General features: G+C 31.5%; 2 protein-coding genes across 2 annotated transcripts in view; one reads left to right on the plus strand and one right to left on the minus strand.

Annotated features, from left to right (window-relative positions):
• Positions 1-38, plus strand: part of LOC106334092 (probable 2-oxoglutarate-dependent dioxygenase AOP1.2) — a 1,408-nt gene extending 1,370 nt beyond the window's left edge. Inside the window, exon 5 of the mRNA XM_013772439.1 lies at positions 1-38. This exon is cut by the window's left edge and continues 5 nt beyond it. Within this exon, the coding sequence (XP_013627893.1) occupies positions 1-38 (38 nt within the window).
• A 2,377-nt stretch (positions 39-2,415) lies between these two features.
• Positions 2,416-3,130, minus strand: LOC106334426 (TMV resistance protein N-like). The gene is made up of 2 exons (XM_013772708.1): positions 2,592-3,130; positions 2,416-2,500 (listed from the first exon to the last, which is right to left on the minus strand). The coding sequence occupies exons 1-2, from the start codon at positions 3,128-3,130 to the stop codon at positions 2,416-2,418; spliced, it is 624 nt and encodes a 207-aa protein (XP_013628162.1).
• Between the last annotated feature and the right edge of the window lie 14,881 nt (positions 3,131-18,011).

Genomic DNA, 18,011 nt, shown 5'->3' on the forward strand with positions numbered 1-18,011 from the left:
GAGATCTAGCTGCACTCAGGACATATTGTGGCCTTTGAGCGTTAAAAATAACGTCTGTCCTCAAAAATAAGAAGAAACTTTTATGATTTGCTTTTCAGTCGTCTCCACCTTTCCATGTAAACCTATCTCCATCAGAATAATATAAATAAACTTTCACTTTTAAGATTATATTGAGATCACATAAGGTTCATACTACTGATCGTGACGTTTTTTCTTCTTTAATCAATCATCAATCACATGGAGATATATTTCTTGAGATTCTTACATTTTATCTATTGTTGTTAATGTGATAATAATGTGTGAGGAGCGCTCAAATTTTAGGATCTTGAATACAATCTTTGCCATTTGAAGCCATTATCTGTTCTGGATTTTATCAGTCGAATACAATTAATAGATCATCTTAATTTCTGTTGTAATCATCAGATATACCCACCAAATCAATAGTCTCAACACGTTCAGGAGAAACACCACAACATCACAAAAGAGCTTCATTTATTTAGTAAGTGAGAATCAGAACTTTATGAAGTTAAACAAACAGAGAAAACAACATGCTTGGAACGTTGAAATCGTTGCCGAGGAGCTGCCTAGACATGAAATTTTTTTTGATATGGAGTGACCAAGTCGAGCTTTATATCAATCCCCTCTGATATGCATCTACAAAAGTTTCACAGTTACAATAAAAAATAAGCTATATTCAAGATGTGATCACCCACTCACACTCACCTTAAGTAACTTTTCTCTGGAGACAACTATTTTATAGCAACTCTGCCTACTAAGTCAATCCTTACAGCATCCGCCACTTCATCATATATATTGTTCTTGTGGAAGTTCTTGGTATGTCAGCACAAGATAATTTATTGCCTTTTTTTTGTCTCGCACCATTTTGCTGATGAAGCTACATGAGAAGAAATGAACTCACGTAGAGATTTTCGGACCCAACCTTAAGGACAAGTTTCACTTTGGGACCAATCTGATGGGCCTGAGATGATGGGATATAAACGGCAATCAACAATAATACACAAGCCTAATCAAATGTTTCTCAATTTAATCTATGTTTTATCTATGTCCTTTGTTTAGATGTTGGGATTTGTTTACGCTCATGTCCAAAGTCCAACCTTTTTTATTGTACGATTAATACGACATTGTTCACTTTACAATTAAGAGACAAACCTACATGGATTTACTTTTGGATTTCTTCTCAGATGTCTCGTACTTAATCAGAATTAGACTTCATATTATATTAGACATTATTTATCTAAACTTCCGATGTGGCATTTGGATTGGCATCTCTCGTTTTTTCCATCAAACCAAAGACCATGTACACACCTTGTGTCCTTTCTTCCAGTGAATCATCTCGGCACCTATCTTGTCATGTCTTAGACATTCGGCACCTTAATTAGACAGATGATGCTCTTCCCCCAACTGAATTTCCAAGATCTTCGAGACTAATCGCTGTCATATTGCTCTCATTCTTACTTGAAGGGTATTTTAGTTTTCTTGCTTGGAATTTTTTCAAGTTCATGTCCAAATTTTTTATTATTTGATTATTATGATATTGTCCACTTTGGACTTAAGCGATAAGCCAACATAAATTTACTTTTGGGTTTCTTATCAAAAGGCATCGTACTAATCAAAGTTGGACTTCTTATTATATATTATACATTATTTATCTAAACTTTCGATATGAGATTTGATTGACATCTCTCATCACAAAATAAGTTGAATTAAGTCTTTCTACATTAATTCTCTGTTTTAACTAATCATCCACTTTCCACAGTTTTCCCAAGATATAGGAATCATGATAATTCCGTTTTGCTTCTTTGTATCTCTTTATTCTATAAACCAATGAAAAACAACATAAAAGGTAATCAAAACTACCCATAAACAAAAGTTCATTTTTTTTGTTCTCTAACTTTAATAGAGTTTGGATCTTGTGTCTCAAGTAGAGATCCTAACGTTGTTCGGGTTCAAAGTATGGAACCACAATCACTCTTATCTTCTACTGTTGTTAACTATCCGTTTTTTTCTTTATCGTAGTTCTTATATGTTTCCAAAAAAAAAATGTTATCGCTATGTGTCATCAGTTCGCATAGAAAATGAAAAATAAGAATTAATATTTTTTTAGAAATATGAAGATGTTGAAAAGGAACCAACATTTTTTGGTATTAGGAAATATAAATAGTGAATGTTATTTTATTTTTCTGAACTTGCCACACATACCAAATAAATTTACAAAAAGGAGATCAGAAATCTTCTTTAAGAAAATAGTTATTGCCTCTTATGTCAACTATCAATAAGTAGGGATACGTATGCATGAATGAAATCGATTAATTTAATTAACCATAGGAGTTTCTAAAAAACGTATATATTTGAGAGAAGCACTTAATTTGGAGTTAATCAAAGTTCTTCCAATGCCTAGACACTTTCATCTTCAGCCTCTAACTCCACCAACCTCTGAACAATAATATCCGATGCACTTGTAACAACCTCCGACAAATTCCTAAAATGCGCCAAAAAGGTTGAAGAAAATGTTGAGTTATATCAGAAGTTTTAATAGAACATATTTGTATATAATGGACACTCAAAATTACCCTTTATCGGAATCGAACATAAGTCCGACGATGTCTCTAGCTTCTTGAAGAGCCCATCTAAACCGTTGGATTTCATCATCAGGACATCTTACCCTTTCGATCACAACATCGAGTTGTGAAGGTTTGATGTCGAAAAATATTGGTATGATCCTTTTCTTGGACTCCATTATAAGCGCAAGCTCGTGCAAACATGAATAAGAATGGCCATAGTTGGGAGAAAACACGGTCACTGCGACTTTAGAAGTGTGAATTGCGCCGTTGATATGATCAAAAATATGATCTCCGGGTTTCAAGGTCTTGTAATCCAAGAATGGACGTAAGTTACGGGCTTTGAGATTGTCGTAAAGCAATGTTGCAAGGGTTTTCTTTGTGTCAGTTCCTCTATGGTTGATGAAAACATCACACAAAGCTTTGGGGGTTGATGATGATGAAGACGCTTTATGGTATGTGTATGTATTTGTGTATATATCGAGAGAATGTTTGTTATTTAGCTGAATGGACTTGGATTGTTTCATGAAGTCAAAAAGCCTAGAGATCATGGCTTTGTTTGGTGATGAAATAAGATAGGATTGTTGGAATGATTAAATTAAATGAGGCTTTATGGTGTGTGTTTGTGTAACTATGTATGTACGTATTTGTCTATATATAAAAGGTTTTAAACCCTAGAAACTGTGGTAAAAGAGGACGTAGTGGTCATAGTCTCTTCAACTAGTAGAGTTATTGATCATTTATTTCTTCTGTATTTTTACATTTACCCTAGATATATATTGGCTTCTCATATTCCAGAACAGATTTTGCTTGATTCTCTATCTGTCTTTCAAAACTGCATGACTTCATTGTCATAGCTTGTATGTTTGTCCTTTTTAATAGGAAACCCTTTTGTCAAAAAAAAAACATACGGTTTGAAATACCATTGTCGTGATCTAATGGGCTTGAATCGGCGAGAAGAAGACAAAAGAGAAGTGGTAGAATTTGAACAATGCAAGATGAATATTTTACTAGAGGTTGTCCGCGTCAAGAAAACTAGTTCTGGGAAAATTTTATTATTTATAATATATTGTATCATATATTTGCTCTCTAGTAATGATATTAAACTTTTGTAAATCTTCGATCATTTTTAATAATATTAACCAGTTAGCAAAAATATATATCTGCTCTCTAGCTACTATAATTAGCTTTGAAAGAAAATATATCATAAAATATATAAGACCCAATACACAATAACAATATCGCATACATTAAAATATAGTTAAAATGGTAGTTAAATAAGCTTTTATTTTTTTGTTAAAATAAAATTCTTATTAGTCATTTTAAATGATGAGGTTCTGTACATCACTTAGATGGCTTGATTTTTAAAATAAAATAATAAAAGTATGTAAAATGTTAGTATCTGCAAAAGAGTTTATACATTTCAAAATTATAAAAGTGTTGTGTATATATAATATATCTTGTAGAGTACTAACTAAATAGTCTATAAGTCTACATATGTGGACAAGTAGGTATTATCTTAAGTCGATTACTTTGATATTTTTATTTGTGTAAATTAATAAATTTAATAAACAACGATTCTACGTAAGTTATAAGAAGAATGAGGAATAAGAAAAGGTTTGACTATTTCCCGTCAAAGAAGCTTCCAATGTGCTTGAAATTTTATTTCCTCTTCCACGAGTAGAAAGACTAGATGACATACTCCAAGTCTAAGAGTTCAACTCTTTCCATACGATATTAATAAATAACTTTAACGCATTTATTACACCAAAAAAAAAAAATTTAACGCATTTAGTACACATGGGTTGATATATTATTTGCTACAATTAAAACTGATATATTTAACTCAATCATATTCTTCTTTTTTCTAAAAGTAAATGTTTTGAAAACAAAAATTCGAAAAAAAAAAAATTTATGTTTTCTATAATTTATATTAGTTAATGATAATAAATTGTAAAAATTAAGAAATAAAATTAAGTTTATTGAACAAGTATTAATTTAGTATTACTAAAACAAATTAAATACAAAATAATATATTTCTAATCAAAACTTTATATATTTTAATATGTAAAAATATGAAAATTATGAATATGAAATAGATGAAAAATCGATGATTTAATACAGTTTAGATTAGATCATGATTATACTTATTTCAAGCCACGAAACAACATAAACTAAATCTTTAGTTAATAAGTATCAATAACGTATAATGCAATAGTTAATTCTTAATTGTTTTTAAAAAGGTTTGGTATTTTTTTTTTTGCAAGCTTGTGTTTTCAGCGTACACAACCCATACCGTCAGGACTCACACACTCTCACAGGTACAGTAACTAGGTGTTTTGCCTGCTATAAAGGCTTAAACATTTTCATAAATTTTTGAAAAGTTTTTTGTACACTATATTCATTATACTAAAATAAATCTTAAAATAACTCAATATTCTGTTTTTAATTATATAATTAAAAAAATTTATTTGATTAATATTTAATTATATAAATTTTTTTTAAACTTTTTACTAAAAGACTTTTTCAGCTAACAATACAATATATATATAGATATTATCTTTTTTAATTATATTTTTAGTTTTTGGATAACTCAATATTCTATTTTTAATTATATAATTAATAATTTTATTTGATTAATATTTAGTTATATAATTTATGTTTTTAAATTTTCACTAAAAGACTTTTTCAGATAACAATACAATATATATATATATATATATATAAATTATCTCTTTTTTAAATTATATTTTCAGATATTGGATAATTCTTACTATTATTAATTTCAATTAATTTCTAATCAGGTAAATTAAAATTTCATTTTATTTTTTAATTTATTTATACATTTTATTCATTAAGAGTATAAACGATATTAACCACTCTAACTTTTAACATGAGAGCTCGATTCCGAAAATTTATTTCGCAAATAATAGTATAGATTGATAAGAGTGTTACAAAAAAAAATATAGTAACTAATAAGCATTATAACATGTGAGCTATGACATGTGTCACCACCAAAATAGTTTTTTTTTTTAAATATGTTTAAACTACTAGAATAAATATAATATATATTATTGATTATTTTATTCATCTAAACATATACTAAAATTTTTATTAAACTAACCATAAAATTAACTAATAATCTACAACAAATATTATAGTTTCTTTTCATAAATAAAAGGTATGGAATTATCTAATGTGATTAAAATATATATGAAATTAATGATTTTGAATAATAAAGATTTAATAACTATTTATGTATCCTCTATCAATTTTTTTTAATTTTATACTACTAAAATAAATTAAACAATCACATTAGACGTATAATAAAAAATTTTAATTTTTTCTTATATGTTATATCTTGAATTGAAAAGACTATAAATTACCAAAACTGTTAAAAGTCTCATTTTAATAATTTTGTGATCAATTATTTAGTTTTTTGTTAAAACAAGAAACAGATGATCATAAAACCATATAAGTATGAATTATAATTTAATAAATATTCAGATTAAAAAAAAAAATATATATATATATATATATATATCTGTTTTAATATCATTTAAATTAAACTATGCTCCATATAAAAATAAAATAAATATTTTAGTTTCAAAATTTTAGAAATATGCATCATACTTGAATTGATAAAATTAAATGTTTTTACAGTTTAATTTGATAAAATTATTAAAATGCATTTTAGATATCTTTTCTTATTTTTAAATATATATATATATATATATATTTTTAGATGTATTTAATTTAAAAAAATATTTTATAAAATATCTCAATCTGTGCAGGGCGCGAGTCGTTACTTTAATTTTATAAAATATTTCAATCTGTGCAGGGCGCGATCTGTATATAAGATAATTATTTTAATTAGCTAAATAATCTTGATTAACAAACAAAATATAATTATCAAAGCTTATTATTTTTAATTTAATATGTGCAGAAATTTTATGTTTTTGTTTTCAATATTTTTAATTATTTTAAAATTACAAGAACCTATCTATAAATATTAAATTATTTTTATGTTAATATTTAAATAATTTATAAAATTATTTAAAAATTACAAGAACCTATCTATAAATATTTAATTATATAAATAAAATACATGTCTTAATAATAATAAATTAAAAAATGAAAATGATTTTTTAATTTATTTAATATTAAGAACTTTCTTACAATTTCTAAAATGCAGTAATATGGGTATAGGATTTTTGGCTATTACAAATAGAAAAAATGATTTTTTTTTTTTGTTGATTTGGATGTATATTTAGAAAATAAAACTAAAACATGATTGAAAAAACTAGTAGAATTTTGATGCGAATATTAATTTTAAAAAATAAAGCTGCATCATGATTGATTAATATTAATAATTTAAAAATAAATAAAATTAAATAACTAAGGTAAAGTCCAAATAATCACCCACCTAGTTACATTAAGCTAATTCTCAAATAACAATACTTTTTGTTACAATGTAGTTACATGCATTTTAGTATAAATATAGTTACAATATAGTACATACTTATTTGGTCAAAAAAAGGTTACATATTTTTCACAGATACGCTGAGAGAATCAAGTGATGATGGAGACAAGGAAACGTTTATTTATATTGACTGTCTTTTTTAGTCACACGCATGGACAGTTGAATGCATGCAATCGTATACCATACGTAATTTTCATAGAGCTTAACGCGATGAACGTAAGGATAAAGACCTGTCCTTTGAAGTGACGAGAGAGAGACTAGAGAACAGAACATAGCTACACAACAAAGTACTGTGCCAAACTTAACAAAACCCATACAGTTTGGAAATTTCATTTTTCCTAATATGTTCGAAAATTAATTAATTTTTTTTTTTTTAATCTTTCTCTCTTCTCCCATCTCTCCAAAAGAGACATTGTTTCAAAAAGTTAGTACAAGTAAAAAATGAAAAACTTAAACAAAGACAGCAGCACATAGCTGATAAGGAAGCTAAATGAAACCCATTCGCAGCATCAAAAGGAGTTGAACGACCTACGGTTGGAAATATCGGAACCAATGTTGAAGATATGTAACGCTGTCTGTAGAGATGGATTGAGTGGTAGGCCGAAGAAGATAATCTTTTCTGTCCATACCAAGAAGTTTTGCTCTTAGGATTAAATGCAGCTCTTTCAGTAAAGAATTAACAGACCTAGAGACAGAATTATGGATTCTTGAGTTTCTCTCTTTCCAAATGAGGTATACCACTGCCTGAAAAATTATCTTAAAAATAATCTTGAGCTTTGCATCGGCAGAAACAGACCTGAACCATATAAGGCAGTGTTCAAATGTACTTGGAGGTGAATGCGGGGCTGTAGCAAACACTCTGTTCCAGAAATCCAGTGAAAACATGCACGTGAAAAATAGATGCTCCCGACTTTCATCAGCAGAATCACACAGGGGGCAAACAGAAGAGACAGACATGCGCGCAGCAGGAGTAAGATGGGATGTCTACCTCTAGGAACAGACCAGGCACCCTTTGAAGCAGCTTGATTAAACGTAAGCTCAATGGATAATCCAGAAACTCTCGGACCATTAGCCCCTGTAAGGTGTATCAGAGGTCCAAGACCGGTCCAATTATCATGCCAAAAAGAAGCCAAATTCCCCGAGCGAACTTGACATATCAAGAAAGGCCTCGCCAAATCTCTAAGTTTAACCAACCTTCTCCATATCCAAGAACCTATTCCCGTGAAGTCTGTGGTCCAAAAAGGTCTCCCTTCAATTACATAAGATTTTACCCACGCCACCCAAAGAGATCCCGTTCCAGCAAATAAGAGCCAAATGAGCTTTAAAGAGAAGACCTGATTAGCATACTGCAGTCTTCTCAAGCCAAGTCCTCCAACCTTTTTAGGGGTGCATACTGAATCCCATGAAACCTTAGCACTCCTAGCTGAAGATGAAGCACCACTCCATAGATAAGCATTGCAAATTTGCTCTAGACAATCAATACACCCCTGTGGTAAAGGAAACACAGCAGCCCAAAAATTGAAGATACTATATAAGACTGACTTTATCAGCTCAAGTCTTCCCGCGAAGGAGAGATGTCTATTTGTCCAAGAAGAAATCCTCTTAATAACCTTGTCAATCAATGGCTGATAGTCGCGTCGATTCATCTTATTCGGCATCAAAGGCAACCCCAAGTATTTTACCGGTATAGAACCGGAAGCTAGACCAAACCTGTCAGCCATCTGCTTTAAAATTTCTGCATTCCCACCATCCAGAAACAAAGACGATTTGGCCAAATTCAACCCCATCCCAGAGTTAAGATAAAAGGATTGAAGTATTCTGAGAATTCCCTTTAACGAATCCGAGTCGCCATTAAAAAATATCAGCATATCATCAGCGAAGCTTAAATGAGTCACTAAGGGATCAATAGCTTTGGGATGGGGAATGAACTGATGAGCTAAGGCAGCACGATCCAGTTGCTTTGACAGCAGATCCATCACAATAACAAATAGGGAGGAAGAAATGGGATCTCCCTGTCGAAGCCCTTTCTTTCCCGGGAAAAAACCAGCCAATTCTCCATTCAACGCTATCGAATAGTGAGGAGATGAGACACATACCCGAACCCAATTTCGAAGATTTTGAGGTAGTTCAAGGGCCTCCAAGACGTTAAACAGAAACCTCCAATCTACATTGTCGTAAGCTTTTGTAATATCAATTTGCAAACAACCTCTAGTAACAGTCCCTTCCTTATTAAAGTCTGAGACGAGCTCCGAAGCTAACAGGACATTCTCACTGAGGATTCTGCCTTTAACAAAGCCAACCTGATTTCTCTGAACAATATCAGGAGTTAAATCCTGCAGTCTAGAGGCGATGATCTTGGAAATCACTTTGTATACGGTGTTACACAAGGAAATAGGCCGAAAATCTGAGAGTTTATCCGCCCCCGGAACTTTTGGTATCAATGAAATGACTGTGGCATTAACTTGACGAGGCAACACTGATGTAGTAAAGAAACTTTTGACAGCAGAGATGACGTCTTTACCAACCAAATCCCATGCTGATGTGAAGAACTCAACAGAAAAACCATCGGGCCCTGGAGCTTTATTTTTAGGCAAAGAGAAAAGCGTTGATCGAATTTCCTCATCAGTAGGGATTGCCGAAAGCTTGACACTAGCAGAGGCCTCACATCTGAAAGGATGTAATTGCTGAATCTGATCCACCGTCATCGGAGTAACTGAACCATTCTCTACACCCAAAAGATCAGAATAAAACTGCACCACCATGTCTTTTAAGATACATGGGTCATAAATCTTGGAGCCCTCCTCTGTCTGAAGATAGTGAATTACATTCCTGCAGAGGTTCGCTTTTACAGACTTATGAAAAACCCTTGTGTTGGCATCTCCCTCACTTAGCCAACGGACCCTCGACTTTTGCTTGAAAAAAGACTCCTCTGCTGCTGAAAGAAATAACCATGCAGATCTCGCTGCCTCTTCTTCCGCAAATAACTCTGAAGTAGGCGAGGTAAGGACTGAATGCTGCACTGCCTGCAGATGAGAGAAAACTTCTTTTGTTCTTGCAGTAATATTACTGAAGCATCTTCGGTTTAAAGCTTTGCAACAAAATTTAGCCTTTCTCAAACGCTGATAAAGATCAAACATACGGGTAGAAGGAGTAATTTCTGATAACCAAGCATTCCGAAGAAGGGAGAGATAATCCGGGTGAGTTGAAAACATTGAGAAGAAAATAAACCTCGTCTTACGAGGTGTCAATTCATTTGACAGATATAGGAGACACGGGGAATGATCAGATGTCCCCGGAGCGTCAAAATAAGCATAAGAATTTGGATATTGATTAGACCAGCTCTCGTTAACCAAGGCCCTATCCAATTTCCTAGCTTTCGGGTTTGAGACACTCTTGTTCGACCAGGTGAATTGACATCCTCTGTAAGCCAAATCAAAGACTTCGCTATTTGCAATACAGTTGTTGAAATCTCCCATTCCGTGAAGGCTGAAAATTAATTTTATCCATGACAACTATTGACAATTCAAACAATGGCCCAACTAAAACAAATGTGTTCCATGTGTGTGAATTTAAAATATTGAACCTTTTGGTCTAGTAATCAAGAGCTTAACATGTCTACATCAAATATGGAATTTAATTCCAGACAATACAATTTCATCGTTTAGTAAAGATATTGGAATGTTTCAAATAGAGTCATCCCTTACGGTTTTTATGTTACAGAATATAGGATAGGTCGAAATTTCCATTGTGGATTAGTATTTCGTAGAAAAGAGGTCTTGTCGAATCGTTATCGATCGATTATCTTTGTAAGAGTTGATTCATACATATCTTATGATAATGTAACAAAAGAAAAAGAAGCTATTTATAAATCAGTTGGATCTCATGCTTTTGCATTGTGAGCACATGAACTATTTAACTGTACGTACATACATAGACATATTTGAATTTAATACTTGAACTTAGAAAAAGAAAACTTCTAAATATATGCAACCGTCAATGTGTCGGTAAACTGCTGATGTAGAACAGTTTTTAGCCGAGTCAGTTTAGTTTAAACAAAACGACGATGCGATCTGATACCTGAAATAATAACAAATTTAAATTTTTAATACATAAACTTATAATAAAAAAAACTTTTAAAATACCTGTGATATTAACCAATGAAAAATATACAAAAGCACACTTTTCTAGCCTCAAATCTGGGTCTCATGGGTAAACAATACATCATTTGCTCGTATAGAATCATCGTTTATGTGAGTAAGGAAAAACTATGTAACCTTTTCATTTTGAAATCATCTTCTTCAACAGATATATTTAAAATTAATTATATCAAAGAACGTATTTGTAATCTGTTTAATTCTAACAAGAAAACTTTGTTATTTAAATTTAATTTAAATATATAGTCTTTAAGAAAACAAGCTTAATCCCCACTTCCGATTTCTGATCTTTCGTACTATTATCTCGGTATTATGGTGGATGTCATTTGTATGCAGGGTTCGGATACAACAAAATGGATTTCAGTCACCGTTAAGCATTGAGCAATTACATATGGAACTCGAGGTTCAAGAACACATTAGCGTAGCGCCTAACCATAAAATTGATAATTAAACAGATTAGTACTTTTTGGATTATTTAGATAGTTTTATATTTAATTTCATTTAATAATTATAATATTATTGTATAACTTTGATTTTTAGATTTTTGGACTTATTCTTAGATCAAAATTAACTAATTTGTACAATTTTTATTATTATTATTATTATTATTACTATTATTATTATTATTACTATTATTATTATATATTGTTATAAAATTTTATGGATTAATTTTAGTGAAAAATCTATATAATAAGTTAAATAGTAACATGTTTGAAAAAATCAGACCGATCAAGAGAAAACTAATCGGATTACTACCGCCTAGCGAAGGTACGCAGAAGAAAAATCGGTCCAGGCGAGGAGTTTTAGAATAGAGGACCATAAACATTAATTATTTTGTAACATTACTGGTTGTCATATATGGACGAGCTTAAGAGAATTGATTTGGCTACCTATGTCACTGATAGGCCATGGATTGACTCACTTTTACCCATGGTTTATAAGTAATTTAAATACTATTTATTATATTCTATAGTCTATTTAGTATATTTATAGGATCAGAAGTGATTTGAAAGAAAGTGATGATTTTGGAGCATTTTGGAGATATTTGGAGAAAGCATCCGAACTGACCATCGAGCACGACAATCGGTCGACATTGAAGAGAAATAATCGATCTATGTTCACATCGTGACATCGATTGATGACGAAGCACGCAGAAGCCCATTTGGTCCCAACCGACTTAAAGCCCAAGTTTTCACCAATTTACAAGATTACCCCTGACGAGTTTTAAGTACTTTTAACCTAATTACATAAGCTTGCCAATATGTTAGAGGCAAAGTGTGCTTTCTTGTTTTACTATTTTCACAACAAAATGTTTTCTAGGAATTTTAGTAGATTGGAGAGAAGATCCAAAGAGATTTGTTATTGAAACTCCATTGATATCTATCTATTTATCTATGCAGTTTTTATACCTAATTGCTGTTATGAATTTCTTAGCCATGTCTGAGTAGTTCTTTTGTTAGGTTTAGGGTTTAAATAGGTTATGAGGGATTAGCCTCAACTATAGATTGCTAAGTTATGATATTCATCATTAGGATTGTCATTAAAGCATGTTTCTAGTTTAGCTAGCTAGAACTTGATTTAGGAGTTTGAGGTAAAGGTCATCACTTGCATCTCACCCTGAATCCATCCTAATTGAGCTAAGATTGCTAGAGTAAGGCGAGAGCTGATCTAGGAAGCTTAGTGAGCACATTCAACCCGCGCGTTAAAGCTTGGCCAAACGCGTCGATCGATATTCTAATCGAATAATCGGTCGACGGTTCAACAAGTGTATCAATCGATATTCCTATAGAATCATCGATCGACACTTATATCTGGTCAATAGAAAAAACTTGAAAGCGAGAGCCTATCGATTTGTTTATAAGTGTTGAGCTCTATAGTATCATGCATACAACTTGTCAAGCATCTGTAGGATTATAATCCTGATTACCTGAATAAAAACCCTAAATCTAGCTACTTTCATCTAAGTACCAAAACCCCCAATCAAATCAATCGAGCAACTGCCTTGCTCACAAACCTGCTTTTTACATTTAATCATAATCAACCTAGATTTATCAATCCGATTAGATTTATTAGGTTCCCTAGCTCGCTGTGAATTTGATCCGTAAGTACTACAACTGAACCTCTTATTTGAGAGAGTAATTCACTCCTTAGGGTAATTTGAGTGAGATCAGTCACCAAAGTGCACTTACCTTTTCCGGCATATATCCGTTTAGAACTCCAGAGTTAAGCGTGCTTGAGCTGGAGTAGTGGAAGGATGGGTGACCTAGCGGGAAGTGTTTCGCAATACCGTGCGAGTGAGGCTAAAGCATGGGGAAAGGTCATGTGGTGATTGTAGGGTCAATAGAAAATAATTTGAGCCTTCGGATACGGGATGGGGCCCACCGGCCGAGTGAGCGGGTGTGGATGGAACATTAGCCGTGAGCGGTCAGAGCATTATAAGTTGTATCAGCGCTAGTTAGCCATCTCGGTTCTGACCCGAGAGGTGTCTTGAGACCTGTCGTGGATCGCAACGAGGACATTGCGTTCTTTGAAAGGGGATGAATGGTAACATCCTGAGTTGTGATATATGAAAGGGCTTAAGAGAATCGATTTGGCTACCCATTTCACCAAAGTGTGCTTACGTTTTCCGGCACATATCCGTTTGTAATTAACTTCAGAGTTAAGCATGCTCGAACGGGAGTAGTGGAAGGATTGGTGACCTATCGGAAAGTGATTCATGATTGCGTGCGAGTGGGGCCGAAGCACGAGGAAATGTAATGTGGTGATTGCAGGGTCAGTAAATAATAATTTCGAGCCTTCAGAAAATTAGCGCACCGCTTGTCAGACGGGATGGGACCCACAGGCCGAGTGAGCGGGTGTGGGTGGCACATTAGCCGTGAGCGGTCGGGAAATTATAAGTGGTATCAGAGCTGGTTAGCCATCTCGGTTTAGACCCGAGCAGTGTCTTGAGATCTGTCGTGGATCGCAACGAGGATGTTGCGTTCTTTAAGAGAGGATGAATTGTAACATTCCGAGTTGTGATATATGGAAAGGTTTAAGAGAATTGATTTGGTTACCTATGTCAAAAAAGAGTGTTTACATTTTCCGGCACATATCCGTTTATAATTAATTCAAGAGTTAAGCGTGATTGAATTGAAATAGTGGAAGGATGAGTGACATATTGAAAAGTGATTCGCGATAGCGTGCGAGTGGGGCCAAAGCACGAGAAAATGTCGTGATTGCAAGGTCAGTAAACAATAAATTCGAACCTTCAGAAAATTAATGCACCGCTCGTGAGACGGAATAGACGTACAGACCGAGCGAAAGGGCGCGGTAGCCCATTAGCCTTGATAGGAGTGTTATATATTTATTCACAATTATAAGAAATGATTAGAAAGTTGAGACAATGTGATGTCTAGCGATTCATCTGACACCACTTTGTCCTGATCTTCAACTTTGACCTGTAATAGTCTAACGATCATCGAGAGGTGGACCTACCTTATGGCCAGTGATGCTACAAAATTAAGAAAGCTGCAGACTAAACGGTTTAAAACGTTTTTGACAACCAAAAAAACCGTTTTTACATTGCACATTTACTTATTTACATTGGACAACCAGATCCACCTGAACAGATCAACCGTTTGATCTAAAACCGCTTTTGAATGGTGATAGTAGATAGATAATAAAAATAGTGTGGAATTAAAGTGCATGACTGTACAACTACGGTTCGTGCATAATTTGAGTGTGGTACGGGACAATTGGGATTTCAAGCAAAAAGCAGTACGAAATATTGTTTGATTGGTTACAATACATATTAGCGGTATTAAATAATTATTTAATAAATAAAATAATAATGGTAGAGAACATATATTAAAATAATATAATAATATATTGATATAATAAATATATTTTAAATAAAAATGTCATTTAGTGAAATGCATTTGATAAGTGATGTTTTGATAAAATAAGCGATACAAAATAGTGTTTGATTGCTGAAAACATATTTTACGATTTTGCTACATTAATATAAAAATAATATAGAATATAAAATTTGGTTCTGATTCTTGGGTTCTAGAGATATAAGATTTATTTGGATAATTGATAGGATGCAAACAGAACTAAAAAAAGAGGTTTAGTTTGGTTCAGTTCGGTTTTAATCTTCGGTTCTGGATAAATGTGCACATGCCTATCTATTTCTATATTTAATAAATTTGGTTTGATTATTATTTTCATTTTTTATCTTTTTAATTAACTATTTTGTTAACTACATAACTGAAATTTTATCATGTATGATTTTAACAAAAGTTTAAGTATGTAAATTTAACAATAGTTATTAATAGTTGATTGTGAGGAAACGCATATATATTGCAGTCATACACACTTATTTATGTTATTCATGGCCTTAAGATAGTTAATATTTTAAAATAAATAACTTTTTTCCTAAATATTAAATTGCACATTTTTTCCGATCAATTGAAATATTATGAAAATGCATGAACCTTAATTATAAATGAAAAATGTAAAAAGAAAATAACTATGAAAAACACACATTTACATAATACCATAGTATAATTAGAGCGTAAACTTACCGTACCTGAGGTATTGTAAAAAGGTAAACAAACCAAAAGTTATTTTAAGAATTCCGTCCCGTTTTTTTTACTGTTTTTGTGATTGGTGACTTCTTTTTCAGTTTTCATTCCACGCACTGCTTTTCTTTCACCATTCGCAACCTCAATTTGACGTCATCAAGAATTTGAATGTTCAAACGCATTCAATTCCATTTATAGTTTTCATTAACATTCCTTATTTACGTTGATTTCCCCACAAAACCAGTCAAAAGTTATTACTCATCGGTTTCACAAAAATAATTTTTTATTTATCTTAAAAAGAGTTTTATTCTATATTTTCAATGTGATTTTTCATATATAATCTTTTCCTACCCTTTTAAATAATTAATAAATTTTGATTTAAATCATTTTATTTTATTAAACTATACATTAAATAAGATAAAGTTAATATATTTTGCAATTTTCTTATTTCACATGAAATGTGTAAAAAATACACTTTTTGAGAAACATAAAGAATAATAAAGTTACATTTTTGTTTTGGAATTAGTCCAACGACTTTAATTATTAAACAAGGTATGGTCCCTTTAATTAACCCGTAGATAAAGCAAAGAAAACCTCATCTGCACAATGTGCAGAGGCCCTAATTATCTATTTAGGCATTATTCGTTTTTTATGTTGAATGCTACACTTCGATGCAAATATTCATAGTTTCATTTAGACATTATTGTATTAGCATTTAGATGCTACATTTGGATGCAAAAACTATAACATCTATAAAATCTGAATATTTGAGGTGAAAATTATAGAGTTTAGATGTAAAATTTGCATTTCAAAATCCAAAAGGCGTAAATACGATTCATTACAAAATAAAAAGTAGTTTATATTAATAATAATATATATATATATATGTGTGTTAAAACATAAAATTATTTTCCGTCAAAACTGTAAATTTAATTTTTTTATCATAACCGTAAAATCAAGTTTTTTTGCTAAAACCATAGATTATTTTGTTCTTTTTGCCAAAATTGCAAAGTCACATTTTCTGCTAAAACCTTAAATTCAATTCTCCGTCATAACCGTAAATCATATTTTCGCCCTAACCGAAAAATTGATTTTTTTTGCCAAAACCAGAAATCACATCCCCCCTCCCCCCAACAGCCAAATTGAGTTTTCCGCCGAAATAGCAAAACTGATATTTTTTCGCTCAAACCAAAAATTGAATTTTTCCACCAAAATAAAATCATATTATCCGCTAAAACTACAAAATCATCTTTTTTCGCCCAAAACCGTAAAATTTTTGTTTTCGTCAAAACCGGAAATCAAGTTTTTACCAAATCCGCAAAATTACATTGTCCACCATAACCACAAAATCATTTCCCTTTCTCAAAACGATAAAATCACATTTCTCGCCCAAATCGTAAAATGAGTTTTTTCGTCAAAACCGCTGAATCAATGTTTTCCGCCAAAACCGTAAAGTCATATTTTTATGTCAAAATTAGAAAATCGATCTTTTCCCCACCAAAATCACGTTTTTCCAAAAGAATCTTTAAGTTAGATTTCCTATGAAAACCGTAAAATTAGATTTCGTGCAAAAACCTTAAAATCAGATATTTCAAAATAAATATAATAATTATTTTGTTACAAATGTAATTTAAACATAATTATTCAAATACAACAGTTAATTAATTATTAATTATATAAATAATGTCATTTATAGTTTTCTTTTGAAGTAATAGTATTAAAATGCTACTATAAAATAAAAAAATTGAACAATTTAATATCTAAATGTTGTATCTAGATGTAATATAAACTATACAAGTGAATACATTTGAATGTAACATCTAAATATTGTATTCAGATGATGCAACTAAATGCAAAAACGAACTGCCTTTAATTAGCACTACAGTTGTATACTTACTGAGATGTTAAAGCTGTTATTAAAATAAAAAACGAAATCAGCGTTGTCCTTTTCTCAAATTTAAATATTTTATAAGTAAAACAAAATTGATATAATATTTTTTCTTTGTCATCAACTTAAGTAAAACAAAATAAATAATTTTGTAAGATTACAGTCTTTTCATTTTCTTTATTCAGTCGCACTCTCTTGACAGTTTTTTTTTTTTTTTTTTTTTTTTTTTAGCGAAAAAGGTTTTTTTTTCTGTTGATACTCGACTTTAGTTTTTGTATATTTGAAAGTTATTACAAGCGATCATAGAAGAAGCCATGTCCGTTGTTGAGAATCTTTCTT

The sequence above is a fragment of the Brassica oleracea genome, chromosome C3 (genome assembly GCF_000695525.1).
Source record: "Brassica oleracea var. oleracea cultivar TO1000 chromosome C3, BOL, whole genome shotgun sequence".
NCBI lineage: Eukaryota > Viridiplantae > Streptophyta > Magnoliopsida > Brassicales > Brassicaceae > Brassica > Brassica oleracea.

Coding starts and splice junctions, on each gene's coding strand:
- LOC106334426 (XM_013772708.1), bottom strand. CDS start 3,130: ATGATCTCTAGGCTTTTTGACTTCATGAAACAATCCAAGTCCATTCAG. Junction 2,501..2,591: donor ATGTTCGATTCCGATAAAGG/GTAATTTTGAGT, acceptor GGCGCATTTTAG/GAATTTGTCGGAGGTTGTTA.